This window comes from Lynx canadensis, chromosome C1 (genome assembly GCF_007474595.2).
Source record: "Lynx canadensis isolate LIC74 chromosome C1, mLynCan4.pri.v2, whole genome shotgun sequence".
Classification (NCBI taxonomy): domain Eukaryota; kingdom Metazoa; phylum Chordata; class Mammalia; order Carnivora; family Felidae; genus Lynx; species Lynx canadensis.
Genome location: NC_044310.1, coordinates 200,692,940 through 200,720,370, shown reverse-complemented (window position 1 = coordinate 200,720,370; position 27,431 = coordinate 200,692,940). Strand labels below are relative to the sequence as shown.

Below are 27,431 nucleotides of genomic sequence, written 5' to 3'. Positions count from 1 at the left end.
AGAGGACCACATAGGATAAACACAGCTACATAGCTAGGTGTCTTTAGGAAATTACACATGTGAGTCAGGGAAACCTTTCAAAGTAGATGTGATTTCATTTGGGTCTTTAATAATGACTAATTCACTAGTCAGAACAAAGGGGAAAGGCATTCTTGTCAGAATGAATAGTTTGTGCAAAGATATGGGAGCATGGAAAGGCATAGCTTCTCTAAGGAATGGCACAAAGGTGCAGACTGGCCCAGCTGAGAACATGGCCAGAGTCAGCTGCTTTGAAGGGGTTCAGGCCCATTCCTCAACTCTGGTAATGGATCAAACCATGTCACTGGACCAATCCTTTCCACGCTAGTAGAAAACAGTGCTTCCTGATGGCTCAACTTTTCCAACCAGGGCTACCACATACCATTGCATAGGTTGTGCACTGCACAATAAAGAACCCCATCTAAGTGGCACTATTCACATATCAGACATCATAGATATGTACATTCATTATAACAATTTCCTGGAAGGGGGAGTAAAGTTTCTCACTCTAACAAAGTCTGCATTTCACAACAATTTTCTGACAAATAGATGTATCCTGAGGAAGAGTATCTTTTTCTAAATCACATAAATTTGCCCTATAGGCTGGTGGTGGTAAGCTAGCTCTTATGGTTTCTTTCCCTTTAATTGCAAAGGAACCTAGATTCCAACCATGCCCTGAAGTTTTATTTGGCCTTTTCATGGCTCAAATGCATCTGCTTCAAAAAGTTAACACACTCTCTGTCCTCCTGTCCCATGTGATTTCATCTTCCCTAACTCACCCACCCCTCTTCTTCCTAGATCTGAATCTACCAACACTGGTTTTTTTTTTTTTTTTTAATCACACCAGATCACTCTTTACGGTTAATCTCATTTTTCCAAAACTGAAACGCAGCTCTAGGGCTGTCCATTGTACAAACATGTCAGACCCCGTGATCCAAGAAGGCCTCCAACCAGAAACTGGATTTATGGAGCCATCCCTATTCTGTCGTATCTCTCTGGAATGGTTCCAGAAGCCTTCTAAACATCAATTCTTAAAACTATGAACTTCACTCTTGCTCACATAGTCACTCTGAGTCACAGTTGGCTACAGCTCCTTCAAAAGGAGCCTGGGGTCAACGTGGACTGTAGTTAACTCGTCACCATAGCAGGCACCACTGCAGAATTAACTCCAAGGAGCTCGTGGCCTCACCCTCAAAATTGTCCTAATCCTGTTCTGTAAGAAACTTCTAGTAAAACCTAGAAAAACACTGTGCGAAAAGGATTCGAAGCTAGTTCAGACGAGTGCCTGGCTCTGCAGACAAAAGAGGCAGGGGCGGGAGCAGGCATTGAGCTGTTCTCTGCAACACTGTCTTTTTAACAAAGTCTCAAACCAGGATGGCAAAACTGTAACGTGTTCAGCCCGGTTAGTTAGTACAGGGTATGTTCTACTATCTTCTGCTCTTTGAATGGCTGAAATATACCGTAATTAACACTTAAAAAAAATTTCGAGGACTTTCTTTATGCACTTTGGCTGAAGGTCATATTCTAATTATTCATCAGAGAAGCTTTAGGGCATTCTTTGATGAACCCAAAGTAATCAAGTTCTGACCTGGCCGAACCTGTCTCCAAGGTACAGTGATCACCAACGTAGCTGCTGGTGGGACTTGGAAGGTGTCCCACCTCCCCTGTATCGGTGCTGTCATGGCAAAGGGGCAGTGCCCAGGCTCCGGGGACATACAGATGACCCAGGGGGTGTGGCTGGGGCCCTCCACCCGTGCCTTTGCTACCCCCACCCCCATCCCCGTGGCTAAAGACCTCCACCAGTGTCTGCTTCTTTCCCTTCCAGAAAGGAGGCGGGTGTGAAATGATGTATCCACTCTGCCACCTAGCCTCCAGCCCCATCACTACAACACAGCTGCCTTGAGCCATTCTGCACAGACCTCAATGTCGCTGAACTTCCCTCATCTGGGGAGGGACCTGAGCGACTGGGTACTTTATTTCCTAAAGGTCACCATACCTTAGTTTCAGGTTGAGATGAAGTGGCAGGACTAATATGCCTCCCATGTGCTGGCCTCCGGAAAAGGGACTGGTGTCAATCTCATAGGATCTTTAAAATAGAGTAATTACAGTAGGGAGTGGTTTAGGCAAGTCTGTCTGTCTAAGACAGTGAGGAGAGTAACGCAAAGGAAAGAATGAAGACAAGACCCTCCAGCTGACAGTTTTCCTTTCCAGCCGGGAGGAACCAATGATACTTTTGTTTTGTTTTGTTTTCATATGAAATTTATTGTCAAATTGGTTTCCATACGACACCCAGGGCTCATCCCAACAGGTGCCCTCCTCAATGCCCATCACCCACCCCCCCCATCAACCCTCAGTTTATTCTCAGTTTTTAAGAGTCTCTTATGGTTTGGCTCCCTCCCTCTCTAACTTCTTTTTTCCTTCCCCTCCCCCATGGTCTTCTTCTTCTTCTTCTTCTTTTTTTTTTTTAAATATGAAATTTATTGTCAAATTGGTTTCCAGGAACCAATGATACTTTATGTCTTATTAAAAGTCCAGCTTTCCCAACCATGTTAGCAGCTTCCACCCTGGCCTTGAAAACCACTTAGAAACTCACAGAAAATGATCAGAGGAAAAGATTCAAGCTTCATAAAACACAAATGTTAGGTGCCCTTTGAAAAGTTGTCCATATAAACACATAAATCTATGTTGTACTTCTTGGAGCCAGGTTTTGATAAGCAGTGAGTCTTTTAAAGGAATAGGGAGGAGTGAGCTCCAGGGGGATAAGACACAAGTGGATGATATTTAACTTCTTACTTCTCCAAGAAAAATGTGGTTGAAAGACATCAAAACTTGGACATGCCAGGGTGGGAAGCAGAGTTGGGAAGCTAATGGCAAGGAAAGCAAGTCAGCAAGAAAGGAGGGAAGGGAACCTGGCCTCTGACATTTGCATCTGGCAGGAATAAATGAGCCCCTCCCAACTAAAGTCATTGATGCAAACATTTTTTTTTTTTTTTTTTTTTTTTTTGCTCCAAAAGCAATCTTCTAAAGGTGACTGTGAATAGATGTAGGTCTTCAGAGTGGAGTGGAAGGGGTAACAGAATCAAGAAAAGCTCATCGGCATGCCCCACAATCCAACAACATCGTGCACCAGCCCTTCCCTTCCGCTGTCATATGTAAGTATGGAAGCAGACCCATCTGGCCAGTCCCGCCTTTGGACCTAACCACTACAGACAGCCCCAGGCTCCTGAGAATTCTTTCTCTCGTGCTCTCTAAAGAAGCCTACCCGAGGTTCCTGGGAGAGCAACTTAAACTCTTTTGAAGCCGAGACCGGTGATCATCACTTAATGTTAACAGAATCACTTAATGTTTACAGTGTATCCACTCTCCATGGCCCCTCTGTGCCCTACCCCAAGGACCAGCCCCAGCCACCTCCTTCTCCTCCTCCTCCTCACCACAGGCTTTTCGTCCTCTCCATGAATCATTCCCCTCTTCCTTCTACCTGTCCTCACACATTTTCTTTTCCAGCCACTGGAAGTCGGCTAGACAAAAAGACGTGTCACCGGAGGCCGTCTCTCTCGGAATAGAGGGTGGCTGGAAGCAGCAACTCATGTTTCTCTGGAAGGAGCGCCACAGTTTCCCTGTTCATCTTAAATGCTACCAGTGTGCTTGGAGGATCTCTGCTGCGAGCTGGTGCAGACAGAGGAGCAGGGGTCAGAACGCACACCGCACCGCTGGGCCACCCTTCTAGTCTGAACTTGACACAAAAGGGAAAATAACACATGATCTCCCCAGTTCCTCAAATATTTCAACCAAATTTTTGGATATTAATTTTCCCCCTACCTTCCCAAGTCCCCAGATGGAGGGGGAAATGCAATGCAAACAGGTCTTGTAGTTGGAGGGTTTTTTTGTTTGCTTGTTTGGGATTTTTTTTTTTAACCTTTACACACACAACTCCTCCCCCTCCTCCCAGCTAATACCTACACCCCCTCTGGCAATTCAAACAAAAGCACAACTTTAAACTTCAGCCTTGTTTTAAAATGTGCCTTTCAGCTAATAGATAATCAAGAAGAAAGATCAGGATCTGGGAAAGTTAATAGCATACCATGAGATGCTCCTGAACCACACCAGCAAAAGAAATCTTTTCTTAAGAGCAGTCCTACGCAAAGAATTCTTATCACAGATAAGGGTGCAGTCTAGTGGCAAACTTCATGAAATGCAGCCCCTTTTCCAAAGGAAAGTGAGAGCACTTGGAAAGAGCCGAAGGAAATGTAAAAGGGATGAGTCCAACCCAGGACCGTCCTCTCAGATGGAGCAGTAATGACCGGCTGTGTGTTTCTCTCTGATCTGGTTGCGAAGTCTGCAGCCCAGCCGTGTCAATTTCAGAAGCAAAGTTGAAATGGCCACCTTCCTTCTTGGAAGAATTTAGCTTTCTTTCATTTTACTAAGGAAGGAAGGGATCCAGTAGTGTCTGAATAGATTGCCTGAGGTTGCAGATAGAATAGTAATATTCCTGGTCAGGATCATTTCAGAGCAGGTCCTACGGCTGTCAGCTCACAGTCCTGAGATGTGCCTGTGCATGGCAGTTAACCTTATAACAAGGTGTTTGTTCCTCTGGTCCGTCCGTCACCCATCCCCTCCAGAGATGTGGCCCTATCCCATAGAAATGCCCCCTGTGAAAGAACGTGGAGGGAAAGTATCATTCCAATCTGCCTTCTTCCATCTGAAAACTCCACACCAGGACACATTAGATCACCAGCAAGATTTTCAGACTTAGCATCTTCTGGAAAGTGCCAGTCTCTGTAACTCACTGCTCCCCACAATGCCGTTGTATGAATGTCCCTTCCTGCACGTACACACAGCACAGATACCCACAAGCATGTGTGCACGTGCATGCATACACACACACACACACACACACACACACACACAGCTTCTCTGGGCCAACAATGGAGCTGAAGGAAAGTGGCCACCTCTTGATCATATGACCAAAGACAGTCCACCAGCAAGAGAAATGCTCTTAATTAAATCCCCTTGCCCAGACTTTTAAGGGGGGAAATCCAGTTTTTCTTTTCTTTTTCTTTCTTTTTCATTCAGCTCACTACCCTCTCAGCTGGCCATCCTACACTAACACTCCCCCATCAAACACACACTCAAACACACACACACACACACACACACACACACACACAGTAACTTAAACACTAGCAGACAGCCATTTCCCAAAGCTTGGGAAGAATTTCTTGGGCACTGTATATATCCACTTGGCTAATAAGAAAATGCTTCTCCAGGCAGCCCGAGCCTTGGCTAGTTGAGGGGTGGGAGGGAGGGGGAGACCGGGTTACTCTTCATTGTGTCCACCACCTCCTTGAATTCTCTCTTCCACTCGCCCCCCCCCCCACCTCCTCCCCCTGTAGGCAGCCCAGCCCTGTCCCCCATGCCCCTTTCTTACATTCCGGGGGGAGGAGGGCACTGTTCCGGGAGCTCAGGGGAGCCCCCGTGTGTCTAGAAGGCCTCTCCCCACCCCCACCCCGTGTGAGTTTGTACTGCAAAGCTCCTTGGCACCCTCGCCTGGGTTGGGTGTTGGGGAGCTCAAATAGCAGCTACAAACTGGCTGGCAGCCAGGGGCCGTCTATTTAAAAGCGCCTGCTCCACCGGAGCCCGTAGTCTCTTTGGAAACTTCTGCCGGGGGAAAGAGCTAGGAAAGAGCTGCAAATCGGTGTAGGGTTTTTTTCTCCTTTTTTGCTCCTTTTAATTCCCCCCTCCTCCGTTTGCACCCTTCTCCGAGCTTCACGCGGAACCTGCGAATTTCGAAGAGGTGGTGGCAGAGTGGGAGCAAAGAGGTGTTAGGGTTTTGGATTGGGGGCTTTTTTTTCTTTTAATTTCTTGATTTCAACATTTTCCCCCCACCCTCGCGGCCACAGCCGCCGCCTCTTACCTGTTCCGCGGCAGCCGCGCGCCGCAGGCAGCTGAAGGGTAGAGAGGAGCAGGGTATACTTCAGATTTTAAACAAAATTTTTGAAGGCAGACCCATTTTTCTCCCCTACCCCCACCCCCTTCTCCTCCACAGCCTCCGAGCGCATTATTCCGGTGGTTGTTTTGGGGTGAACAATTTTTGGCTTTTTCCTCCCTGTAATTCTGACCGGGTCCCGCCGAGCGCGGGGGGGTGTTGTTTCTCCGGCCTCCACTCCCTCCGCGTGCACCTGGCGCAGCTCTTCTCCCCCCAACCTGTTGCAAGTCCTTTAATCCTTGCATTTGGGACTTGATCGTGGGCGCCTCAGCCCTCCATCTCTCCCTACATTTTGCAATTGTCTGGGGGAGGGCACCTGCTCTACCTGCCAGGAAAAAAAATTTTTTTTTTTTTAATTTCTCCGGGCGCCCCCCTGGCCCCTTTCTCCCTACACTCTCGCTCTCGTGCCCCGCCCCAAGGTAAAGGGGAAGACACGGAGAAGATGGTGCTCACCGCGGTCCTCCTGCTGCTGGCCTCCTGTGCGGGGCTGGCCCAGGGCCTGGGCTCCTTCGTGCACTGCGAGCCCTGCGACGAGAAAGCCCTCTCCATGTGCCCCCCCAGCCCCCTGGGCTGCGAGCTGGTCAAAGAGCCGGGCTGCGGTTGCTGCACTACTTGCGCCCTGGCCGAGGGGCAGTCGTGCGGCGTCTACACTGAGCGCTGCGCCCAGGGGCTGCGCTGCCTCCCCCGGCAGGACGAGGAGAAGCCGCTGCACGCCCTGCTGCACGGCCGCGGGGTTTGCCTCAACGAAAAGAGCTACCGCGAGCAAGCCAAGATCGGTGAGCGCGCTCGGTGTGCCAGTCAGTTACACGGCGCACGGCCGGGGGACACGGGACAAGCTGGCCCCGCGCGCTTGGCCCAGCAAGTGGCTTAGAGCCGGGGTGTAGCCGGGGAGGAGGGTGGGGAGGGTCCGGGCACCTCGGAATTGGAGCCTGGCCGATCCAGCTACCCCGGGCTGCTTTCTAGCCGAGCTTCTCTCGCGGTTTTCGCTCCTTCTCCTCGCCCCTACCCCCACCCTTCTCACCCTCCCCCTTCTTCCCGAATACTGACTCTGAGCTGCTGTTCAGTCTCCCGGTCCAAACCGCCGGGTACTCAGTCTCCAATCTGAGAGGGTGCATGTTACATTATCGATTCCCTCCTCCATCCCCCACCCACACCCAATACGGTTTTTTTCTGGACTTGATAAAGAAAATCTCTTTTGTTAAAATATTGTTTTGACTGGGGACCTGGAGAGAGAGGCGTTACGGGTCTGCTGTGGTAATTCCACCTTTGTGCCTCCCAGTCCCTGCCCTCCCCCCCCCCAGTCGGTCCTGACATTTCTATCCTCTACGCCTGCACACACTCGCGCGCACACACAACGCTCGCACGCTTGGAAGCTAACGCCTTTAGGGTGGGGGCTTTGATGCCCCTCCCACGTGCACACCATTGCTCTTGACTTGGTTTGACTGTTTGTGGTAGATGGTGAAACATAGTACAATGCAAAATACCTTCTTTCCTCCTGGGAAAGGAAAAATTACAATAGCTCGCTCCGCGGCGGTGGGGAGGGGGGGGGCGGCGGGGGGCGGGGAGGAACGGGTAAGGTTTAGGTTCCTGTGCTGAGTATTCGTCCCCGAACCTAATTCCTTTTTCCCCGCCCAAATTCCGATTTCACCTAGGAAGAAAGGTGGGTAGAGGGACAAGAAGGGATGGAAAACTCAGACATCACAACTTGCCCGCCAGTGCTAATCTCCCCACCACCACCACCACCTCAATCTTTCAAATCGGATCGCAAGTGGGTGTGGTGTAAATGCAAGAGGGGCCCTGGAAACGCAGAATGCAAAATCAAGTGGGCGGAGACGGAAAAGCCGCGCTCAGGGCGCCTCCCCTCCGCCTCCAGTAGCCCCGCCCCCTGGTTGCCCCGCCCCCAAATTCTCTGTGTCTGGCGTCTAGGGTTTAAAAGGTTGACAGAGCTACTTGTTCAATCAGTTCAGTCAGAACAGTTCTGCCTCCTTACCCCCAGCCCCCACCACCAGACGGGGTTTCCGTTTGGACTTAGACCTGATTTTACTTTTTTTTTTAAAGTCCAGTGAATTGGACACAAAAATCTGGGTTCTGAAACATCAACCTGGTTATTCTCTCCAAAAGGGGTTAAGACTTGGCTAAATAATTTTTTTTCTGTGTAGTTTCTTACTGAGACCATGTCCTTCCCTCCTATCTCGTCCGTTAGGGCACCCAACATGAGTTTTCCTAACTGCAAACTACAGACATTATCATACAGGAAAGGAGTCCGCTCCTGAGAAGCGGCAGGAGAACTTTCCTGGGTTCTTCCTGGATCCCTGCAAAGTTTGCAGGTTTCGCCTGTCGCCCGCGGCTGCCCCTCCACTTTGCGAGAGGCTGTCGTTCTCCGGATTGCAGCCTGCAAAAAGGAACAGAGGGCAACACGCAGGCCCCGGAGGCCCTAGAGGCCCGTTTGTGAAGTTATTTTTATTAGGAGCCACTTTCCAAGGCGGTCCTGGCCGCCTTCATCTTGGGGGATGTGGATTTGGAAAATCTTAGCACGGGGGAAGAAAAGGTATGAATCGATTTCCTGGCTTGGAAGCCAGCGCTCTGGGTAAAAATCCGGTCACATCGAAAGTATGCAAGGTATCACTCAGCCGCATTCTGGGCCCGCTTTTATTTGCCCAACCGTGTGGTTGGTGTGATGCGGTTGGTGTGAAAGTTGTGCGCGCAGGGCGCGCGCACACGCGCGCGCAATTGCTGGAAGAGCAAATTGGCTCATCAGCCAACTTTCCAGTTCAACGTAATACGCGCGCGTGCGCGCACACACACACACACACACACACACACACACTGGCTTTTGTCCCAAGCAAGATGCCCTTTAGAATTCTCTGCAGCCCATTCCTCAACCCCCACCCAAAAGGTGCCTCTCGGCGAACACGTAGCACCCTCCACGCCCCACCCTAGACTTTGCGACTCCACCCCGCCTTCGGCAGGTGCCTCCTGACCCACCTCAGTTTCGGAAGGGCTACAGGAGCTGACCCCCTTCCTTCCGGACGATAGTACGCTAGTGGGCGCTCCTGGCTAGCGCCTTTCAACTCGAAAACCGCTGAGTGGGTCCCCAAAAAGTTGCAGACAGGGCAGAGACGGTTCATAAAAAGAGGGAAAAGAACAGAGAGCGGGAGGAGAGTGTCGGCTCCTTTGGCCAAAAATCTTGTTCCCCAACACCCCACCGCCATGTCCCTCTCCCAAAATCAGCAATGAGAACTTGGATTTGCCTCTCCCTCCTGCGGTTGCCATACAGATATAGATTATGCACACACACACACACACACACACCCATAAATCAAAAGATACATGCGCGTGTAAAGAAAGATACAGATACAGATACATATATATATATTTTTTTTTTCACCAAAAGAAAAAGTGCATCTCTAGAATCCGAAATGGAGAGCTGAGGAGAGCGAGGTGGCAGGCAGCCAAAGCTGCTGGGAGGAAGAGCCGAGGGCGGGCGGGCGGAGACTGGTGTTTTGCTGGGCGCGTTGCTGAGCAACCGGAGAGCCGAGTCCGCCCGCGAACTGGGTGCTGGGAGCGCGCCGGGCCCTACATTTTATTTTGGCCAGTTCTGGGGCAAAGATAGATACAGAAACAGAGGGCAGTGTGTGTGAAGGCTGGAGGGAGGCGGGAGACAGGAGCTGTTTATTGGGCCAGGCTCAATAAATATCGGTGAGCTGGGTCGAGTCAAGGAAGCACCGGGCTTTTGCTTGGGCATTGTTTGGAGAAGGAGCCCTGTGGCTTTCTGGGAGGGAGGGCAGCCCACATATTTGCCCGGGTCTGGGAGATCTTTCTTGAGCCTGTGGGACATTAAGCTTGGGATACAGGGAGAAATGGGTTTTGAGTCTCAGTTCTGTCATTGAGAAATAAGAGAGGACAGAAAGTATGCTCTGGGAAAGAAAAAATAAAATTACCTAAATAAAAATAAATTCGACCTTTGCTGCTTTGAGGGGTTTGGCCTCCATCACCCTGGCTTCCACTCCAAACCTGGTCCGAATGCCATGTTGAAATCAAGTTCCAGAGTTAGGTTTATTGGCCAAATTTGTGTCTGGGTTGAACAAGATCATGGAAAACTGAAGGAGCCAGATTCCTTTCCCACCCGCATCCCCTCCCTTTGAAACAAGTCTTTGAGAGGCTGGCTGTGCCCTGAGCCAACCAAAATGGGAGTCAGGAAGACAGGAGATGGTGCTTTTAACTGGACTTTTCTTACCTCCCGCCCCTTCTTTCTGCTGTGTCAGCTCACGCTGGAAGAGTATGAACAGTTGGCCACAGTGAGAGCTCATTTTCTTTCCATATTTTTTTTTCTCTCTTCTTACCCCTCCTTCCCACTCCGCCCCCACCCCCAGCCCCTAGTTCCCAGCAATCCCTGAGGGCTTCCCCGAGGGCTCCAGTTTTTTTTTTTAATTTTTTTTTTTTTAACATTTATTTTTGAGACAGAGAGAGACAGAGCATGAACGGGGGAGGGGTCAGAGAGAGGGGGACACAGAATCTGAAACAGGCTCCAGGCTCCGAGCTGTCAGCACAGAGCCCGACGCGGGGCTCGAACCCACGGACCTCGAGATCATGAGCTGAGCCGAAGTCAGCCGCTTAACCTACTGAGCCACCCAGGCGCCCCTGAGGGCTCCAGTTTTAAGTCCACGCAGCTGCCAGTTAGCCTGGGGCTTGGGTGGTTGGTTTTGAGCAGCAAGTGGGCTTAAAGCTGCAGAGGGAGGGCCAGGCGGACCTAGGAGGCAGAGGTCACCTCGAGGGTTCCAGCAAAGGGCACGAGAGCAGGATTCCCAACAGAAGTCCGGGTCCCCTTAATGGGGGATGGGGGGAAGGGAGATAGGGGGAGGTGGCTAGTGGGGTAAAGAAGGTGATTTTTGTCTAAAGTTTTTGCTTTGTACTTGAGCAATGCCTTTGCAACCTTGGGCTATTTAATGTGTAAGAATGTAGAACTTGAGAAAAGGGATCTGCACACTCCGAGCCCACTGCATCCAGAAACTGGAAGAATGCCATAAACAGAGCAGGTACCAGTGAGGGACCAACACGGGGTACAAGTGAAGAGGGCGGGAGAATGGACTCGGTGAGAGACGAGGAGGCAGTTCAGAGGGGTTTTGTTAGGGTTTTTGTTTTGCGTTTTGCAGTTGGTCTAAAAGTTGCAGTCCCCAGAGACCATCCTTAAATTGCCATCTGGATATGTTTTCCAAAACAATAAGATTTGTTACCTATTTGCAAAAACAAGTAAGCAAATCTACAAGGAGGCCAGTTCTAAGCTTCTCCTCCCCAATGCCCCATATACAGAGGTTCCTCCACTTTTGTTTCCTGTTCCATTTCTTTCCATGATTTCTGTTATCATGTCCTTTTTTTTTTTTTTTTTTTTTCTTTTCTTTTTTGTTTAATATAAATCCAGAGAGACAAAGTGGCTCTTCCTGTCTGGCCACTTGGCTTAGCTAGGTCCCAGTGTGCCCCCAGGAATTGTCTGGGTATTGGCCAAAGAGTGCTGATGCTGGAAGGAACCCACAGATCACAGCAATCAAAGCAATGGTTTTACAGATGAGACGCTGAGGCTGAAGGTGTTGAGTCACTTGCCCAAAATTAGGCGCGGAGTTGGCAGCAGAGTCGGGTGGATAGAACTCAGTCTTACAGTCCTGTTGATTCTATACTCCATTCTGCCATTCCGGGCTCTTCACTAGTCCCGGGGGCCTGGTCCAACCTGCAGCGAGGCTGTGGCAAGTACAGCCCAATGGTGGGGGGTGTGAAGGTGAATGGAGGGCTCAGAACTTGGGGGTGCTCTGTTTTATGGGAAGTGAAGTGGCCCCAAAGCAGAGAATGCAACACCCCTTTTATTTGCAATCCCACTCGGTCGCATTCCTTTCTCTACCTGGTCTTGGGAACAAGGCTGGCTTAGGCCAGTGGTTTGGTGAGGGACAGGCAGGGGCAAGGAGAGTGGAAAGGGGCAGTGCTGAGCCCAAACTTCGGATCCATGTACCAAACCTCATTTCCTGAACTGCAGGGCGCTCTCCGGCTGCGGGAAGCCAGGCAGGCAGGCCCTCGCTTCCCCTTGGCTGTGCCTTGGCCCACAGGGGCCAAGGAGAATGTGGCCAGAAGCAGCCGGCTTCCTGTGGCCACCAGCCTCCGCCAGCACAGGCCTTTTGTGGAGTCAGGCAAGCAGGATGGGGAGACCAGAGCTGGCAAGCTCTGCGGGGCAGGGTGGGAGGAGGGAGAGAAAACCACAAGCCACAGGAGTTGATAAGGAGGAGAACAAGTCACCAGATTTTGAGCGTATACAAGTATGTCAGACGATCTTTCCCAATGAGAAGAGAGAGAGAGAGAGGCCTCCTGATTACAGCTGGGGGCCTCAGATTGATCTGAGGAATTGCCAAAGGCCATGCTAATACATCCTGGAGCTGTGGCATCCTGTCCCTTGTCTCTTGGGGGATTGATTCTTGAGGACCAGACAGATAAGTTAAAGCCCTCTTCCCGGTAGGTTACACCTGCCAGGTGCGCCTACAAATAGGTTACCTCATTTTCCATCCCTCAACCTCAACCATCAGATGTGGGCCTTCCCTTGCTAAATCCTGAAGCTGAATTTGCACTCAAAACCTGGCTCCTTTGACCTTTGCTGGTTTGCAACGATGTCTTGCAACAATGCTCCAGTTATCCCAAACCATTCAGATTGGTCCATCCCAGCTGAACTGAGCATATATGCTCCACAGTCTCTTTGTCACCCCCCGAAGAAGATGACTGTCCTTCCGCACCCTTTAGGACAACACTGGCCAATTGAAATATAATACAAGCCACCTATGTCAGTTCAAATTTTCTACTAACCACGTTTTTTAAAAAGGCAAAAGAAATGGGCGAAATTAATTTTAACCATATATTTTAATTCAATATATCCAAAATATTATCATTTCAACATACGCCCAAACAGTTTTAATGAGGGATTTTGTGTTCTTTCTTTCACATTAAATCTTTGAAATCTGAGGTGCAGTTGACACCTACAGCCCATCTCAATTGGGACACTACATTTTCACTAGAAATACTTGATGTGTAGTTTTGAGTTTCGTAAAAGTTACAGTTGAAAAACTGGATTCACATACCTGAGTTGTTCCAAACATGCTCAAAAATTGTCCAATAACGAGTATTCGTTCTTAAATTTAAATTAATGTAGGGGTAGGGGCGCCTGGGTGACTCAGTCGGTTAGGCGTCCGACTTCAGCTCAGGTCATGATCTCGCGGCTTGTGAGCTCGAGCCCCATATTGGACTCGGTGCTGACAGCTCGGAGCCTGGAGCCTGCTTCGGATTCTGGGTCTCCCTCTCTCTCTGCCCCTCCCCTGCTCACGCTATGTCTCTTGCTCTCAAAACAAAAATTAAAAATTTTTTTCATTTAATTTAAATGAAATACATTCTTGAATTCAGCCCCACTAGCCACATTTCAACCTTCAGTAGCCACATGTGGCTAGCGGCCCTGTAACTGGACAGCATAGAGGCCACCACAAGCCCCTCCCCAACCTGAGGAAGGAAATAACGTCCCTACTCTCCTCCGGCATCCAAGGAGTCCAAAAGGAAGAGTCTTGAGTCTGGATTGCCAGACACAACAGGACTCTTCTCTGACCCCTAGCCACTCTATTCTTAGGGGGACCAGAGAGAATTCTCGCTGTCTGTTTGCTCCCTGCCACCCCCTTCTGGCCATCCAGGACCATTTTGAGGGAATGTGGCTGCTTAATTGTAAGGTTCTGAATGGACTGTGATGAGTCATGAGTGGAAGTGTAGCCAGGTCAGAGAAATGGCCAAGTGTCTCCTCCCCGCCTCCCCCCTTTTCCATTCAGAGGCTGCTTTCCACCTGGCCCCTCCTCTCCCTTCTGGTTTGGGATGTCTGTAGGGAACAGACATTTCTACTGAGCATGTTCCACCTTCGCCAGCTCCAGAGAAACCTGGCAAGAGATCTTGACGTTGTGCGTAAGTGTGTATTCTTCTTTTTTTTTTTAATTTTTTTAAACATTTATTTATTTTTGAGAGACAGAGTGTGAGCAGGGGAGGAGCAGAGAGAGGGGGAGACGCAGAATCCGAAGCAGGCTCCAGGCCCCGAGCTGTCAGCACAGAGCCCGACGCGGGGCTCAAACTCATGAACCATGAGATCGTGACCTGAGCTGAAGTTGGACGCTCAACTAACTGAGCCACCCAGGCGCCCCAAGGCTCAGTGTACATAAGTGTGTGTTTCTTATATGTAAAGTTACCGCCAGCTGCCTTCCAGGGATCAAGAAATGTGTACCGGAGCTGCAGCCCTGAATCCTACTTGGGCCCTAGGGGAAGTAAAATGAGGGGCGTTTTTTCCTTACCTCTGATCCCAGGACGGTGGAAGATGTGTGAGGGAGACCTTGGCCTTTCATTCTGGGGAGTGTTACCAACTTGACAGCAGCCACATCTGTGCCATCTAGGCAACCTCGGTGCAATTAGGAATTGCAATTAGGAATTAGGAAGGCAATTAGACAAGGGGAAACTTCTGGAGGGAGTTCTCGAGGTAGGGACTGGTTTCTCTTACCTGGGCTTGGTGATCAGACTTTCTGGCAGTCTGACACTTCTTGTTCTGACTGCTTACCTGCTATGCTAGATGCTGTCTTTATTTCTCTGCCTAGGAGAGAGATGTCACATATCCCTGTTGACCAACTTGGCCATTGGCTTAGAGCACCTGAGTACTTTAGTTTTCCTGGCCTGAAATGGGGCAGGGGCTGTCAAGGAGCTCAGCGGGGTAAGCCTAATGGCTTCCCTGTCTATTCACAGACTCTCTGAACCTGCTCCCCGCCTCTGTCACTCACCCCAGGTCAAAGTTCCCCTCCAGTGTCTTCTGCAACTGTCCCTTAGGATGACGGTTGTTTGGGTTTGTTTTCCTCTTGAAAAGACAGTGCTTTTGTCGTTCTCAGACCATAATTCAGGTTAAAAAGAGCCCAGAACATGCACGTCTGTTGCTGACCACAGAGGAAAAGAAAACAGTGTCTTCCAGGAGAGACTAGGGCAAGGCAGACACGGGCCAGGGATGGAATGGGTAGGAAGAGGGACACTGCAATTCCCCAGGAAGGTTCAGCAGCCTCTCCCTACCGCCCTGTCCCCTTTCTGTTTATGCAAGGGCATGCGCACAGTGTGATTGATTCATATGGCATCCACAGCTGGGAAACGGTCAGACTTCAGGAGACTGAAACGTGTCTCACGGGTTTTTAAACAGTGAGCCGCCAATCCATCATTTCCCCGTAAGCCTCCTGTCCTCGCAAAAAGCAGGAGGATGTGGGCTGGCTGCGAAACAGGGCAAGGTTGGGAGGGGGCTCAAAGCATCTAGCCACACCCAGGCACAGATCAGTGCCCTCAGACCAGCTGTCCAGTAGAACTGTCTGCGATGATGAAAATGCTCTATACGTGCACTGTCCAACACAGTAGCCATTCACCGCTGTGGCTACTGAGTCCTTGAAACGTGGATAGAGTGACTGAGGAGCTGAATTCGTGATTTGATTTAATATTTATGCATTTAAGTAGCCACATGTGGCTAGTGAGTACTGTATTGGAGAGCACAACCTTAGATCAAAGAAGTCCAGTAAATCCGGGGATCCCTCCTTGTTCCCGTTCCTCTAAGACTAATTCCTCGGCTTTCTGGCTCCCTCTGCAGCAGCTTCAATGCTTAAAGGCAGGGGCCTGAGTGATGTGACCTCTTAAGGCATCCAAGGAACCCTAACATGCCTGAGTTTATGTTACAGAAACGCTTCTAGACCCACTTCTCTTTAACTCTTGGGGAAATCTGTGCCTGTCTCTATTTAAAGATTATATACCGGTTACCATATAATCGAGAGAAAAAGATAAATGACAAAGCTGTGTGCTTAAGAAATGTACTGCTTAAATTCCACAGAAGGAGTTAGAGTGAGGGCCAGAGGAAACCCAGCTCCCCTTTTCATTCCTGGTAGAGATTCTGGGCAAACCCATCTTGTCTCCTGGCTAGAAAAAGAGACTTTCCCTTCCCCAGGTCCAGGTGGCCTGGCAAAGCCTTACATTCTTCCGGAGCTGTGAATTCCGAATACGCCTCGGTTTCTTCAATTTCCGCAAGCAAAGTCGCAATATCTGGGCCACCCCGTTTTCTCTTAAGTTCGATTATGAGGTTAAGATAGATTGGGAAACTACCCGCCGGCCCAGAGCAGGGAGTTAATGATGCCAGGGGCGTGACTAGGAGCCCCAGGATGGAGGGTTAGATTGCAGGGAGCAGCGGGTCCCCGACACCTCCGTCACCGGGCTGGGGAGAAGGATGGAATCAGAATGCACCTGCTGGTGTACCGTCCGGCCCCTGCGAGAGAGCAGAGGCAGCCAGAGGTTGGATGTGGACAGCACGGTGGCATTTGGGTAGGAAGCATGCATCGTATACTCCGCTGTGAGTAGACCTGCCCACCTTAGGGTGCCTCCGGGTGCATAGCAGCTGGGCCTACAGCCAGACACCCTCTGTGACTGCTGCGCCGTGGAAATGGCACAGCCCTCCAGGAGGTGTTCCTGTCGGTGCAGGAACGGCCGTGTTGTGTCCCTGGATGCTGGGGCAGTGCTCTGAACCGGGAGCACCTTATGAACGGAAAAGGAATGGAGTTGGCCACCCTGATGTGGCAGGGGCTGGGGCCATCAGGGAGCTGGTTGAAATGACTGAGCTTGGAAGGCAGACCAGACTCAGAACCCACCTGAAAGGCAACCATCAGGATGACGGGATAGCCCTCACTCCCTCAGTCGTTGGGTGAGATTTCGGAATCAAAGGGCCCTGCCTCCACCATCCCGTGGAGGAGCGAACAATAACCGAACATGCCGCTTTTCCATCTGCTGCAGAATCCTTTCAAAATGACGTCCAGAGATGGGAAGGGAGGCCCTGGGCATGTCTCTCTTCCACCCCAGATCACTTGTCAGCTGCAGATTAGAGAAGCAACATGGGCTTATGCACAGGTCGGCCTTGTCCGTCCCCCCCCACTCCCCAACAAGCCTCCCACTCTCCCACTGTGTCCACAGGTGGGTTTTTTTCCAGTTCCTCACTGGCCATCCCCATGACTCCTCAGATGCATGCTGCAGACACACAGAGAGAAGGAGAGGACTTGGGCAGCTGTCACAGAAGTAGAGGAGGAAAGCACCCAAATCCCAGATTTTAAAATTGCTTGCAGTCCTTGGAAGCACTGGAAACATGTTGTGTGGCCGTCAGTCTCCTCCGCCATCTACTGGCCATGCGGAGGTATTGACCTGTTTTTGGACCAGCTTCCAGAATCCCCTGCCCCTTGAAGTTCCTTCCCTTGCCTTTCAGGGGCCCGGGCAACTCACCAGGAAGTCTTCCCCTAAATCCCCTCTGCAGCTTTGGTCCATATCCTCTGGATGAAAAAGTGCAGGAGCAGCCAGCTACCTGTGCCTGCCTGTCTCACCCAAAACTTAAACCCTTCCCAAATTGAAAGCCTATTTATGACTTGGCCGGGAAGCAGCTGAGTAGGGCTAGCCGGCTCTGCCATTCCAGCTCCGGTCTTACTTTCCAGCTTTTTAATCTTCGTAGCTCTGCGCCGGCTTGGTGCCACGTTTCCGCTGTCTCTGGAGACTGCAGGTGACCACAAGACCCTGATTAGTATTTTTGATACTCGACTGTCCTGCTGCCTAAGTAAGAGGTCCCGTGGGGTTAAGTGGCACCAAAAACCAGGAGGCACATCAAAACTTAAAGTTCAGAAGCAGCCAAAGAGCCTGTGCGCTGGGGAGGGTGTGCCCTCAGGAACCCCGCCTTGGTGAGCCCGGGGAAGGAGAGAGGGCTTGCAGGAGTGTTTTGAGTTCCTCAGAGAACTTACAGGGATCTGCATCATTTTTCCTATATCAACATGTGCCTAGCCCCGAGGCCGTATTTGAACACCTTCAGAGAAAGGACTAAGGTCAAGGAAAATTCGCTCCCGAGTTTATGGAACCACTGTTAACAGCCCCGTCCTCCTGCCAGGAAGAGTGAGTCCAGGGTAAGGGGGGCCCATAGCACTTCCTAGAAAAAGTCCTAAGAGGCGAAGAGTCTTGAGAAAAGCTGTCGATATATGGAGTGCTGTGAGCCAACATGCTGCCAGGCCCACAAGGCAGAGAGAGGAGCTCCGTGAGAGGTGACACGAGATCTGGAGGATGACAACCTCTGACCAAAGGGACGGAGGGGCCCCTGCAAAACAGGTGGCCAGAGGAGGATGGGTGGCGCTCCCATCCCAGATGTCTTCAGGAAGTAGAAAGAGCACCCTGAGACAACGTGGGTGTACTTGTTCCTGCTTGGACACAGGGACGTGGACCCGGGGGTCCGTTGGAAGGGTTCCAGGAGCTGGTACAGCCAGCCCCTGGAGGTAAGCAGCTTCCTGGGGTCTCTCCCATGAAAGAGGTGACTCCTGGAGCCCGGCCCTGCAGGTGCCCCTGAGGACAAGTTGCTGGCCCTGCAGCCCAGGCTGGAGCAGTTTCTGAAGGAGACACGCAGCCCTCTGCCAGGTGCTGGTCTGGCGCACCCAGCCAGATGGGTGGTGCATCTGGCCCACCCACCCCCCACCCTCCCTCACTTCACGTGGTTATCATCTCGATTAGGGAAAGGGTGTGGCCATGCACCCCAGAACGCCCCCAACCTTTCAGTGGCAACCATCTCTTGTCCTCTCTCCTACTTCAGCTGTCAACTGCTTGTCAAAAGTCCGAATGCTTGGTGATGCCCAGAGAGGTTGAGTGAAGTGTCTCAGATCACCCAGCAAGATGGGCTCAGCAACCCTCTGTACCACAGTTGGCTTTTCCTTTCCACGCATCTCTCCCCAAGACCTGAGCCTCAGGTTTGGGACTAAGTTACTAGATAACAGAGCCCTAGACTTTCAATTTGTACAGAGTCCCCCCCTCCACCCCAGGCCGGCTCTGCTCCTCCCTGTGCCGCACCCCATTCTAACTTGTCCTGCAACCAAGAAAAGTTGGTGTGCTCCAAACCCCACTCCTTAGGCATCCTCCATCTGCCAGGCACATCACCATGCCAGTTAGTCATCACAGCAGGTTTGCTTGACTCCACTGAGTCAAGCCGAGGTGGGAAGAGGGAGGGAAAGACCAAAAGTGGGGGATGGGGACCTGGCGCTGAGTTTTCTGCTCAGAGAAAGCCCGCCTGTTGCTCCGCCATTTGCTCTCTTCCTGTCCTCTTCCTCTCCGGTGACTACTTCCCTGCCTATGGATAAATACCCAACTCAGCTAACCCCCACCCAAAACACTGCAAACCTGTGGAGGCTTCTTCGGGGCGGGGAACTTCCCTGCCAGGGCCTTAAAGACCGGATACCTATTCACTTAAGTTTGACAAATCCCAAGCCAAGAGACAAACAGGTGCCCAGGTGCTTCCTGCCACCTGCCATCCTGACCGGGTTAGGCCGGGTCCCCAAACGCCTTCCTTACCCCACACCTGGAACTCCCCCTGGGAAGAGGGCCTCTGCCCGGGGGACACAAAACAGTGTCTTCCCACCAGGTTCTCCTTCCCTGTGCATCCCTTCATCCGCACCTCCTTGGAGTCCTCTCCCTCCATTTCCCATCCCGGTGCCTTGTCCTCATGGCTCCTGGGGAGCCCAGTGACGGTGGAGTGGGCAGGGGACCGGATCTTCCACCTCTCCTCATTTGAGTCAGTCGGGGTCACTCCAGAGCCCTGTCTTCTCTTTCTAAAATTTGAAAAGAAAAGAGGGCGTTGTCGGGGCGCCTGGGTGGCGCAGATCGGTTAAACGTCCGACTTCAGCCAGGTCACGATCTCGCGGTCCGTGAGTTCGAGCCCCGCGTCAGGCTCTGGGCTGATGGCTCGGAGCCTGGAGCCTGTTTCCGATTCTGTGTCTCCCTCTCTCTCTGCCCTCCCCCATTCATGCTCTGTCTCTCCCTGTCCCAAAAATAATAAAAAACATTGAAAAAAAATTAAAAAAAAAAAAAAAAGAAAAGAGGCGTTGTAGACGGGGCCTCCCTGCCCCCACCCGCCCCACCTTGTACCTGGTCTTGCTCTGGGCATCCTGGCCACGCCCTGACCGACTGGGAAGAGCGGCTCTGTGTCTGCCGAGGCTGGTGGGGTCAAAGAGCTGAGAGGAGACGTGGGGACCCAGAGAAGGGTGCCTAGGAGAGAGGAATGTACTGGAAGTCTGTGGAGGGAGAAAAGGCTAGGGGTAGAATTAACAGATCAACAGATAAATGAACAAAGTCCTGCTTCTTTAAAGGTCATAAGTCAGCTAAGTATAGACTGTCACCAAGTCTCTCCTATATATAACTGCTCCAGCCCCAGCCAGCTGTCAGCCTCTCTTGGCCTGGAGCTGAGTTATGTTCCAGCCTCCCAGGGCCCGCAGCACAGAGCCAGCTCAAGGGTTCCAGGTCCCCCCACCCCGCCACCAGCACTGCTCCCCTCCAAGCCCCACACGTCTGGCTCTCTCAGATCTCCTCCTCTGAGAGGAGGTGGTGGTCCCCACCACCACCCTGCTAGCCTAGATCCCGAGGACTGTCCTATTCCCATCCCGGTTGCCCAAGTCAGAATCCATCCCAGCTCCAACAGTCCTGGAGGCACAAAAACCCCACATAGGATAGACTTGGCCTTTCCTGTCCATGCTGGGCTGTCACCTGTTTTCCCCCAACAGCCTGCATCTCACCCCTGAGGCTGATCCTCTGCCTCCTTCTCCTGCAGAGAGAGACTCCCGTGAGCACGAGGAACCAACCACCTCCGAGATGGCTGAGGAAACCTACTCGCCCAAGATCTTCCGGCCCAAGCACACCCGCATCTCCGAGCTGAAGGCCGAGGCCGTGAAGAAGGACCGCAGAAAGAAGCTGACCCAGTCCAAGTTTGTGGGGGGCGCTGAGAACACTGCCCACCCCCGGGTCATCTCTGCACCTGAGATGAGACAGGAATCCGAGCAGGTGAGTCTCGAGGATTCTCTCCTCATCTCCGTCGGCATCCGCACCTGGCCACCGCTGCCACTCCCCTGACTTTTGACCTTCCCCTGCTTCTAAATGAGCATCCGTGGGCAGCAGGTGCTTTGGCTGGGCCTAGCTGAGGGCCTACCGCTCAGATCAGCTTGGGATTCAGGAGGATTTTCAGAGCCTACGTTTATCAGGCCTCGGGGCTTGACCGAGGGACCCCGGGAGTAGAGGCGGTGCTCATTCAAGGAAGGTGCTGGGCTGCCGCAGCAAACACACCAGGAGCTGCGACGTCACCTGGGCAGAGGCTGCACGTTCCCCTAGGGCATCTGCCGACGACCACCCCGGATGTAATCAGGGCAGAGCAGAAGAGCTGAGGGTGGGTGTTGTGGGAGGTAAGGGGGAGCATGTGTCTTCCAGTCTAGTCACACGCAGGCTCCTCCCAGAGGAGGAAAGATCTTAGGTAGCAAGTAATTGGAGCGACAGTCTCGACAGACCCTTCAGCCCCCATGCCCTCGGCCATGCGCTCTGCGTATATAGGTGGTTTCTCCATTTGGGTGCCGCCGTGTCCCTCACCCCTGCTGTCCTCACACAGGGCCCCTGCCGCAGACACATGGAAGCTTCCCTGCAGGAGCTCAAAGGTAGCCCACGCATGGTGCCCCGCGCCGTCTACCTGCCCAATTGTGACCGCAAAGGATTCTACAAGAGGAAGCAGGTACGCCACCCGCCCCGCCCCTGCTCCCAGGTTCAGAGGGCTCCTGAAATGGCACTTGCCAGAATTTTTTTTTTACCTCTGAATGCTTAAGATTTCCGTCATTAACAATAGTGTTTCCTGAGCCTCCGGTCTCCGTGCAGGTACCCTGGTCGTCGGGCTCCCTGTTCCCTCCTGTGCTATGATCTACTTAAGTTTTAATGATCCACCTTGTTTCCATGAATCCATTTAGAAAGGAAGCTTTATATCACTATGTCATACCGCACGTTGTACCTACTATTTTCTGACAACCCCACACACAGAAATACATATGTCCGCAGATGATGACTTCCAAAACCTATTTTCAGCAGGTACCCCTCCCCACCCCCACCCCCCCCCGAAGATAATTTACATCCCATTCGCAGCCAGCCTGCCCTTTGGGCAGCACGGACTATTGAGCCTATTCAAGTGGTACCCATTACCTCAGGCCGGTGGTTCTCACACTTCCTGGGAAGTGGCTTATTAAAACACCAATTGCTGACCAGAGTTCTCCGGGATGGAACTCTGGGAATTTTGCATTGCTAACACGTTTCCTCCCAGGTGACTGACACTGATGGTCCACAAGGGTCGGGGGTCAAGAGCCATGTGGCCTTGGGTCAATTCTTGGCTCTCCCACTTATGAGCTGTGTCCCCCTTACCTAGTCATTTAATGTCTCTGCCTCCAGCTTCTCGTGCAAAATGATGACTGCACCCATTGTCCTTACGCAGTTATGAGGGATAATGGACTCTTCTTTGTAAAACCCTTAGAACAGTACCTTCTATGTAGTAAACGGTCAGCAGTTCAGTCTGCTACATGATGAAGCTGTGCAAGTGATGCCCGGTACCATCACCACCACCGCCTTCGTCATCATGTAGCCGCCTGGAGAACACCGCGGCGGAGGACCCTGAATGGGTGACATAAAAAAGAGCTTGTAAGAGCTAATCAAGGGCCGACTGTCTGAGTTAGCATCTTCCCTGGGGCCATCCCCGTGCAGGGGGGCTTACTGGATCCCCACGGCTGAGGTCGGGGTTGAGAATCTGTCTGGGGGCAGGGAAGACAAGGGCCAGACAGGAGCAGAGCCTCCGGGGACAGCCACCCTCACTGCCTGTCGCTCTCCACCACCCCAGTGCAAGCCTTCCCGCGGCCGCAAAACGTGGCATCTGCTGGTGCGTGGACAAGTAAGGGATGAAGCTGCCAGGCATGGAGTATGTCGATGGGGACTTCAGTGCCACACCTTCGACAGCAGCAACGTTGAGTGATGCGTCCCCATCCCCATCCTTCCCTCACCCCGTCCCACCCCCAGCCCCGACTCAAGCCAGCACCTCCCTCCACCCCAGACGCCCACTCATTTCATCTCATTTAAGGGAAAAAAAATACATATATCTATCTATTTGAGGAAACTGAGGACCTCGGAATCTCTAGCAAGGTCTCAACTTTCAAACCGGCAACAGCGGAGATGCAAAAAGCTAAGAGACCCCCCCCCTTTGAAAATGGTTTTCTTTTCGAAGCAAGTTGAATGGACAGGGAGGGGAAGGGAGGAGGAACACGAGAGAGAAAGGAAGAAAGTGCACGTGTAGAAGAGAGGGGGAGACAAACCGAGTTTCGAAAAAGGAAAGAAGAATGTGGGCAGGAAGGAAAGATCACCGGGACCATGGCTGGATCCACCTGTCGTATCCAGCCCTGGCCTGAGTTGGGAGACGTTTGGGCACTAGAAGGTATGGCCCAAGGTGTGGCATTCGATGACACCCTTGGGGGTTTTCCCGACTGGATTGGATGCAGGGGGAGAAAGGAAAAGACAGAAGGGGTCAGTGCCTCTCCTGGATCTGTCTCCACCTCCAGCCAGCGAGCTGCATGGCTCCCACCCGCCCCTCCTCCCCTCTCACCCGGCAGAGGGTTCTCCCTCCCCAAAACTTCTAAAAACTAAAATGCATTCCATTCTTCTCCAAACAGAGCAAATGAATAACCGAGTGTCATTAGAGAGATAGATTTTTCCTAAGCAGATACATAAAGATTGTGTGTACGTCTTTCACTCCCCGTGCAGACGTTTAGAACCCAGTACACACGCCCAGAGTGGACAGACTTGCCCACCCAGGGTGACTAGATCATGCCGACACGCACGGTGATTTCAGCCCCTCATTGCACTCAATTCACCATTAGCACGGCCTCTGTGGGGGAGGATAGGCTGAAAACAATGTGGCCTCGTATTTACCTACGAGGCTCCATGTAGTGATCTATAAGGCATATAAATCTATTCTCTTTCTTTTTTTTCTTCTTTCCTTTCTTTCAAAGGTTTGCATTAACTTTTCAAAGGAGTTCCTCTGGGGGCACTGAGGAACTTCCTCATTTGGGGAAAAACCAAGAAAACCCAAATTCTTCTAACACAACCCTTAACTCTGGTTTGGCCAGCCTCCCTCGAGGGGCAAACGCAACCTTGGGCGGGCCACGGTGTTGGATTTTTTCACGATTCCCCGTACGCGTGTGTGGGTGTCCATAGGTACCACCGAGCCAGGTAGATGAGGGCTCTCGATGGTGCGTTGCCCCTGCGTGCACCGTCCCCCCCCCTTCCCCCCCCCCCCCCACCCAGCACATCCTTTCAACCCTCCAGAAGTAACCGGCTCTGGGCCCTGCAGCAGTCGCGCACACCAGCTCCAAGTTGGACCCCCTGGTCCTGCCCAGCCTTTTCATTTCATCCGGGCAGAGCCTGCATTTGAAACCTCTCTGGGCCTTCACGCTGGCAGAGCGGGAGAGAGACTGAAGTGAGAGGTGGCAGCAGGGGCGATGGAAGTGAACCGGTTTAAATAACAGGGGAACGGTAAAAGTGATTGCATTGCACAGGCCCACGTAGAGGGGCATATGGAGGGATGGGGGCTGGAGGGACGGGGTAGTGGGCAGGGGACTGCCCTGTTTTAGCTTTGGAGCAAAGCAACAGAAAGGAGGACAGAGCCAAGAGAAGCCTCCCTGGCTCCCCACCCCCTACACCCTTTGGGATTCGAGAGGAAAGAAAGAGGAAGATGGGGGCACAGTTTCTCAGAGAGAAATGAGCTTAATCCAGGCCTGAGGGCCAGTAAGGTGGGCAACTTTAGGCAGGTTCTAGACCCTCGCTGCTGGACAGGAGCAAGGATCGGCAGAGACTGGCTGTGCTTTTGAAGGGACAAGACCATGCGCTCAGGTGGCTACCTTCAACCTGCAAGGAGGGACTGAGGCCAGAGTCTTTCGAGCTCTCCACCCACACGGGCCGGTGCAGGCTTTGTCCTCGGTGTGGAGGATGGACGAGAGGCCAGGACGACCAGGAAATGGATGCTCCAAGGGTGCTGTCATTTGGCAGCCAGATTTTGAACCAGGAAAATTCCCGTTCCTGCTGACTTCCTCCACGGATTGGCAACCGCGGGGCTGTCCTCTGAGGCTCGAGAAGACCTGCCAGGAAAGAGCAGGAAACTGGCAAAGGAGACCCCTTCTTGCCGTGAACACAGCTCTCTCCACTCTCTCCCGATGGCGTGGCACCATGGAGGCCACCCCAACACCGAACTTGGGGCAGTGAAGAGGGACAGCAGAGAAGCAGATAGATTTCAGCTGGTGGGAACTTGTAGCTATGGAACTCGGGGAGGGGGAAGTCTCCTGCCCCCCCAACTGGACAGTTGGCTGGGACAGGAAAGATGGTCGATTGTCATAGGACAGAGGGCCCTATGGGGATGGCAGCCGTGAGGACTCACTTGACCTGCTGCGTCCGTGTGCCCCATCTCTCTGCACAACTGTCCCCAAACCCCCGACTCACTTTTCTGTGTCTTAGGCCAGTATTGTAACCTTTCCCACCTCACTCTTCTGTCTGCCCTTTCTGTGGATCTTGAGCAGTCTTCTAACTGGATCTGCCAAGTGGATACTGGGGTGCCGTTGCCCCTAAGAAAAGACTGAGCCAAGGGATTGCATACCCCTTCCCACACCCCTCCAAGACCTGGACCTGGTTCCTGAGAGGGCCCCCTCTTTTCCCCCTGCTGTTTACTGGACTCTGAACGGGCGTCGGCCCCTGATCTTGGCTCTTTGCTGTTGGCCACGAGGTGGGGGAGGATTGGTCTGGTTCACTCCACCAGCGTCTTCGGGTTTCTGCCGTTCAGGCCGCCTCACCCGAACCTGTGAGGCCAGTGCTTTTGCAGAGGGTGACTCTGGTCAGCTGGCCACTCCCCGGAGGATGCTGGACCTTCGTGACGGATGAGAGTGACCTCCCAGGATGAGAGGGAGGCCTGGCCTGCAAAGGCAGTCATCGAGGAAGATGTCCCCATCGAGGAGCGTGCCCGGGGCAGGGCAGGAGGAGAGGCAGGTGGGCAACGCCACCAGCTGGGATCCTGAGCAGGAATCTTCTTGACTCCAGGCTGCCTGACGGCTGCTGTTTATCCACCTAGAGGCCTTAGGCTCCGGGTTTTCTGTGGCCTCAAGACTCAGTGTTGCCCCCGCCCCACCCACCCACCCAACAGCGGGCCTCTTCCCATCCCGCTCTGACTCATGCCTCACTCTAGCAGCGAGAGGATATCCGTCATTTCACTGGTTCCCGCTGACTGAGGGAGGCCTAGCCAGGACTGAGCCTCCTTCCCCCAGAGCTTCCCCACCCACCTGAGCAAAGCAGGGCATCTGGGACGGAAGAGACTCGAAAGTTTCTCAGACAGCCAGGCCTGGACAGGCAGGCCTGGAGACATTCAACTCCCCACAGGGGAGGACGGGAGGCCCAGGAGGCCGTGGGGTCTACCTCCTGTCTCCTCACCCATTTCCCACCCCCCCCCCCCCCCCCCCCCCCCCCCCCCCCCGCCCTGCCTGTCACCACCTCATTGGTCTCCATGGTAACCGCAGGGTCAGCCTCCCCTGGGGGAGGGGGGCCTGACCTCTGCTCTCCCACCACCCAGCCTGGTGGCAGCCACACGGCTACCCCACTCAACTGCCAAGCCCCCCCCCAAGGTGGCCCACGGCTGCCCCTCTCCCTCTGCTCGGCCCCCCGAGAGGGCTGCTATGCCCGTGGAACTCTAGAGGGGAGTGGGCCAAGGGGAAGCAATCCTTGGGCTCAAAGAGGACATTTTTGGCTTCTGAGAGAAAGGAGGCTGGGTTTGGAGAAGTGGTGGCACGAGGGGACGGGGACCTGCCAGCCGGCCACCTGGGTGTTGTACTGTCTTTATTTTTAAAACCACTAAGTGCAAGACTTATTTTTGCACTTTTCTCCACTTCTTTTTTCCTCCTAGGTTTTGTTTCTTTTTTTTAACATACTTTCTTGGTTTCTAATGGAGTATATAGGTTAGCCATTTTCACAGACTCTGGCCCCCTCTCCAATGGGGGAAGGGAAGGTGGGGAGCACCGGCCACCCGTGCCCGTCCCCCCCCCCCCCTCCCTGGTCCCCGGCCACCAGCCTGAGTCCCCAATCTCCCACCACCACCACCACCACCACCGCATAGTAGCCCACATGGATAGACAGTTGTCAGACAAGATTCCTTCAGATTCCGAGTTGCCTACTGGTTTTTTTTTCTTCTTTTAAGACAGCAATACCACAGCACATATTACTGTAGCTCTTTGTAGGTTTTACATCGTACATACCATAACTCTCTCTCTCCCCTTGTTTTGTTTCAACTTTTTTTTTTAAATAAATGCTCATAATCTTTACTGGTGAAAAGGATGAAAAAATAAATCGGCAAATAAAACCAGGCTGAGGGGCTCGCCTCCTGTTTAAGCATTTTGTACCTGAGGAAATAAAACAAACAAAAGCAAAAACAAAAAGCCAGAGGATCTCACGTTTTATTAAAAAAGTGAAGATTGCTGTA

The 27,431-nt window shown here is 52.3% G+C and overlaps 1 protein-coding gene across 1 annotated transcript; it reads left to right on the top strand.

Moving 5' to 3' along the window:
* Window positions 1-5,641: 5,641 nt before the first annotated feature.
* IGFBP5 (insulin like growth factor binding protein 5) lies at window positions 5,642-27,431 on the top strand. Its single transcript, XM_030327268.2, has 4 exons — window positions 5,642-6,780; window positions 20,679-20,908; window positions 21,504-21,623; window positions 22,767-27,431. Exons 1-4 carry the CDS (start codon window positions 6,447-6,449, stop codon window positions 22,896-22,898), a joined length of 816 nt encoding a protein of 271 aa, XP_030183128.1. The 5' UTR covers window positions 5,642-6,446; the 3' UTR covers window positions 22,899-27,431.

Coding starts and splice junctions, on each gene's coding strand:
- IGFBP5 (XM_030327268.2), top strand. CDS start 6,447: ATGGTGCTCACCGCGGTCCTCCTGCTGCTGGCCTCCTGTGCGGGGCTG. Junction 6,781..20,678: donor CCGCGAGCAAGCCAAGATCG/GTGAGCGCGCTC, acceptor CTTCTCCTGCAG/AGAGAGACTCCCGTGAGCAC. Junction 21,624..22,766: donor GATTCTACAAGAGGAAGCAG/GTACGCCACCCG, acceptor CCACCACCCCAG/TGCAAGCCTTCCCGCGGCCG.